At 43.7% G+C, this 4,377-nt stretch overlaps 1 protein-coding gene across 1 annotated transcript in view; it reads left to right on the forward strand.

The window, feature by feature from the left end:
* The first annotated feature begins 138 nt into the window (after positions 1-138).
* The window catches only part of NCL (nucleolin), a 7,217-nt gene continuing 2,978 nt past the window's right edge, over positions 139-4,377 (forward strand). The window contains exons 1-9 of the mRNA XM_008644547.2: positions 139-274; positions 865-1,165; positions 1,475-1,627; positions 1,995-2,183; positions 2,399-2,482; positions 2,742-2,877; positions 3,132-3,268; positions 3,725-3,851; positions 4,066-4,199. Of these exons, the coding sequence (XP_008642769.1) occupies positions 197-274; positions 865-1,165; positions 1,475-1,627; positions 1,995-2,183; positions 2,399-2,482; positions 2,742-2,877; positions 3,132-3,268; positions 3,725-3,851; positions 4,066-4,199 (1,339 nt within the window). The 5' untranslated portion in view covers positions 139-196. The remainder of the gene's footprint in view (positions 275-864; positions 1,166-1,474; positions 1,628-1,994; positions 2,184-2,398; positions 2,483-2,741; positions 2,878-3,131; positions 3,269-3,724; positions 3,852-4,065; positions 4,200-4,377) is intronic.

The raw sequence follows: 4,377 nt of genomic DNA on the forward strand, positions 1-4,377 counted from the left end.
CCCGGAACGCCGGCGGGCACGCCCCCGCAGCCCCCGGACGGGCTCTTGAACGCCGCGGGGGCGGGAGGGCGGCCACGTGGTGGGGACAATTGTCTGCCGGAGCGAGCGCTCGCAGGCGACCCAGGTATGCACGGGAGCTAAACGTGGTGCTCGCCCTCTCTTTCAGACCCCGAAGAATCAGGTCAAACAGAAAAAAATGGCTCCTCCCCCGAAAAAGTTTGAGGAAAGCGAGGAAGAGGAGTCTTCTGACCTAGAGGAAAGCAGCGGAGAAGAGGTGATTGATCTAGAGATGGAGTCAGAAGGATGCACGTGTTACAGAAGTACCAAGAGGGTTGTGGGTTACACTGTAACAGCACATTAATAAACAGTCGGTGTTCCTCACTAAACTGGCTAAAGAATAAACTGCATTTCATAAGGCCAAAGCAGCATGGGGAAAACTAGCTCAGCTGCCAAGTTTGTACTTCCAGGCTTTTGGAAGTACTGCTGGGGTCTTAAAGTCGTAAAGCTGATAAGCAAGTGGGTACTTAATTATTCTAGTAATGAATGAGCAATATGAGATTTGTCACGTGCAGATAATGTGCAAGTGTAAAATTTTCGAAACTCTGAATGCTATTAAAAGATCCCTGGTCTTGCTTCAGGATCAGGGAATTTGGTGGTGTTTTGGTGTTCCATAAGTAGGCTCTTAAAAGCATAAACAAGCTGGGTTTGAACTTTATTGATTCATCAGGATGGGCAGTTAAGGTACCTTAACAGAAACTGTCAAAAGGATATGCTTTAGACTGTAGTTGCTGTATGTTTGTCTGATAGTGATGTAATGGTAGCTTAAAAAGGCCAGCATGAGTTTCACACTAATGTGTCTTTCAGATGATCCCCCAGAAGAAACCACAGAAAGTTGCTGTTACTCCAGCCAAGAAGGCTGCAACTCCTGCAAAAAAAGTTGCTACTCCTGTGAAAAAGGCAATTACACCTGCAAAGAAGGTTGTGGCTACCCCACAGCCCAAAAAGGCTGTTGCTCCAACTCCTAAAAAGGCTGCAGTCCTAACCAAAGGAGCAAAAAATGGAAAGAATGCTAAGAAGGAGGAGAGTGAAGATGAAGATGAAGATGATGACGAAGATGATGAGGAAGAGGAGGAAGACGAGGAGGAGGATGAAGAAGATGATTCTGGTAAGTTACTTTTGAAATGTACATTGACTAAAGCTGGTTCAATCAAGTCTCATTGTATGATTTAATACTTGGGGGCGGGTTTCATTGATTAAAAAGGGGTTATAAAGGAGAGGCGGGCAGTGGGTGGAGTTTGGAGGAGAACTGGGCTGCAGCTGCCTCACACACAGCCTGTAAAGCATCTCCTAGTTTCTTGATTGCTCTTTCTTGAACTTTTGGGCAAAATTTTGGGAAGCTCTTAAGTACTTTTTTTACTTATACCACTCGTCCTTTGAACCTTACTAGTAAAGACTTGTTGTACTGTTGGTGCAGATGAGGAAGAGGAACCACCAATGCCTGTGAAGCCTGCAGCCAAAAAGCCTGCAGCAGTACCAGCCAAAAAGCCTGCAGTTGTGCCAGCAAAGCAGGAATCTGAGGAGGAGGATGAGGATGAAGAGGACGATGAGGAGGATGATGAAGAGGATGGTATAAGATGCTTAATTATTAAACACTTAAAAGGAAGCTGGGGGAGGGGGGTAACTTAGTGGATAGTGGGAGTGATGCAGTGTGTGCCCAGCTGGTTTTAGCTGGTTGCTATTGTCCATGTTGCTGAATGGATGCTAATTTCCCTACTGTTAGTAAAAGTTCTTACTCTTGGTGAACAGGTATTAGTTTTGTTTTTAATGTAGTAAAACTCAAGGGAGAGAGACAGCTTTTGTAAAAATGAACTGTATCAAACTTTTCCTGAGAACATACAAACTTAAGGGGGTGTGAGAAACATTTTGCTTAACAGCATTTTGTTTTCTTAGTTTCAAAAGGAGCTTAACGTGGAATTATCTGAATACTGTTTCAGAGTCTGAAGATGAGGCCATGGACACAGCCCCTGTTCCAGTGAAGAAAACCACTCCAGCCAAGGCTGCACCAGTGAAAGCCAAGGCAGCAGAATCTGAAGATGAGGAAGATGATGAGGAGGATGACGATGAAGAGGACGATGAAGAGGAGGAGGATGAAGAGGATGCTGAGGAGGAAAGTGAGGATGAAAGTGAGTTGAAATGTTTTTGAGGCCATAATTCTTTAATAACAGGAAAGATGCCTGAGCAAAAATGTTGTCCTCTAATGGTCTTTTGGGCTGAGGAGCAGTTGCTGAGTGACAAGAGAAGGTCTTGTATGTGACTGGTGTAAAGATAATTGCTCCTGTTTTGATTCAGTGTAGGAAAAGTTATGTATTTTTCAGTGTTGTTTTGTTTTCTGTCACAGAACCTGTCAAGGAAGCACCTGGAAAGAGAAAGAAAGAAATGGCCAATAAAAGTGCACCAGAGGCCAAGAAAAAGAAAACAGATGGTAAGTGGTGTGGGATCATCAAAAGATGCTTGTTTGATGGACTGTGATTGGACTCTGTTGCGTGAGGAGTGTTAACTGTGAAGGTCTGTGATGTCAGGGGTGGGGTTTCCCAGCACAAATGATGATTATAAGGGACTTAATACTGAAATATGATGTCACTTTTGAGCAAAACCTGATGTGCTAAAGCTGTCTGGAGTCTGGCTCCCAGTTTAAAAAGCAGCCTTAAAAAACCTCTGTTTTCTTATCTTTTCATTTAAAGGGCCCACATCAGCTTTCTCCATATTTGTTGGAAATTTGGTCTGCACCAAGGAGTATGACGAGCTGAAGACTGGCCTCAGAGAATTCTTTGGGAAGAAGAATATTGAAGTTTTAGATGTCAGAATCGGTGCTTCCAAGTGAGTTTATCAGTAGAATTTTACTGCTTATTTCTTTTAATTTGCAGTAATTTGTTTGGAGGGGTGCAAGTGTGCTGGTTCCCCCAAGATGCTGCAGTGGTTGCTTGGTAGTAATGGAAGAGCCACGGTACTGATGAGGGTTTAACTTTGCCTGGAACTTGACCAGTGGGTATCTCTCTGCTGTTGGGTTTCTGTTCATGGTTTCTGCTGCCAGAGATGGATCAGCTGAGATCTTAAGGATGCTGTTCTTTCAGGCGGTTTGGCTATGTGGACTTCTCATCTGCCGAGGATCTGGAAAAAGCTCTCCAAATGAATGGAAAGAAGTTAATGGGTTTGGAAATCAAACTGGAAAAAGCAAAGAGCAAGGAAACTATTAAAGAAAACAAAAAAGGTATGGCTCGTAACTCTGAATACCTGTGGACGTCAAAGAAAAGTCACAATGGGGGCTTGAAGTGTTACTGATGGCTGCTCTTCTGCTCTCATGGCAGATCTGCCTGCTTTGGGCTCTGTGTAATAAACAGTTTCTAAAACGCTGACATACAGATATGCAAGTTTAGACTGGAATATCTGAAAGTGTGATCCCAAGAAAAAGTGCATACTGGGAGGGCTGAGGAAGAAATGTGTTTCTTTCTGAAACTTTAAGACCTGTTTTTTGAACTTCATGCCCAGAAGGAGAAGTACAATAGTTTCGTTAACTTTTGTTATAGTTGCTTTTGCAGTTTCTGAAAATGGGAATGCATACTGTTAATTTCTGCTGGATCCAGTTGCTGAGTCTCACTGAACTGGCAGTGTAGATGAGGAGGGATTTTTAGCTGGTAACATGAAAGTAACCTTTCTGTCTTTGCAGAGAGAGATGCCAGAACGCTGTTTTTGAAGAACCTGCCCTACCGCTTAACTGAGGATGAAATCAGGGAGGTGTTTGAAAATGCACTGGAAGTCCGGATAGTGATGAACAAGGATGGCAGCAGCAAAGGGTGTGTAGCTGAGAGGACTGTTGTGTGTTTGCTGTTCCTTCAGCACTTGGCATATTCTGATAAGCTTACGTGTCCTTTGGCTGCCTTAAGGAACCTGCTGAATTAGCTGTACTACTTTCTGCAGCATTTTTCTTCTACGTCTTTCACTCCCTCATTCATGAATTTAGTCGCTCCTGGAAGGGGGTGTAAGCTTACATTCTTTTCTGTGCTGTAGGATGGCCTATGTTGAATTTAAAACAGAAGCTGAGGCAAACAAAGCTCTGGAGGAGAAGCAGGGCACAGAGATTGAGGGTCGTGCCGTGGTCATTGACTTCACTGGTGAGAAGAGCCAGCAAGAACATCAGAAAGGTACTTTTTGTACTGATAACATGCATATAGATGACATTCAGGATTCATATCCACTTGTTTCAGAAGTTCCTGGAGATACGGCAACTGAAAACACTGCAAGAAAACTAAGATACCAGGCCTTTTTGCCTGACTTGTGCACTGCATCCTGTGCATTTCATGTCTCTACTGCATATTTCAG

Source organism: Corvus brachyrhynchos, unplaced genomic scaffold, assembly GCF_000691975.1.
Source record: "Corvus brachyrhynchos isolate BGI_N302 unplaced genomic scaffold, ASM69197v1 scaffold162, whole genome shotgun sequence".
NCBI lineage: Eukaryota > Metazoa > Chordata > Aves > Passeriformes > Corvidae > Corvus > Corvus brachyrhynchos.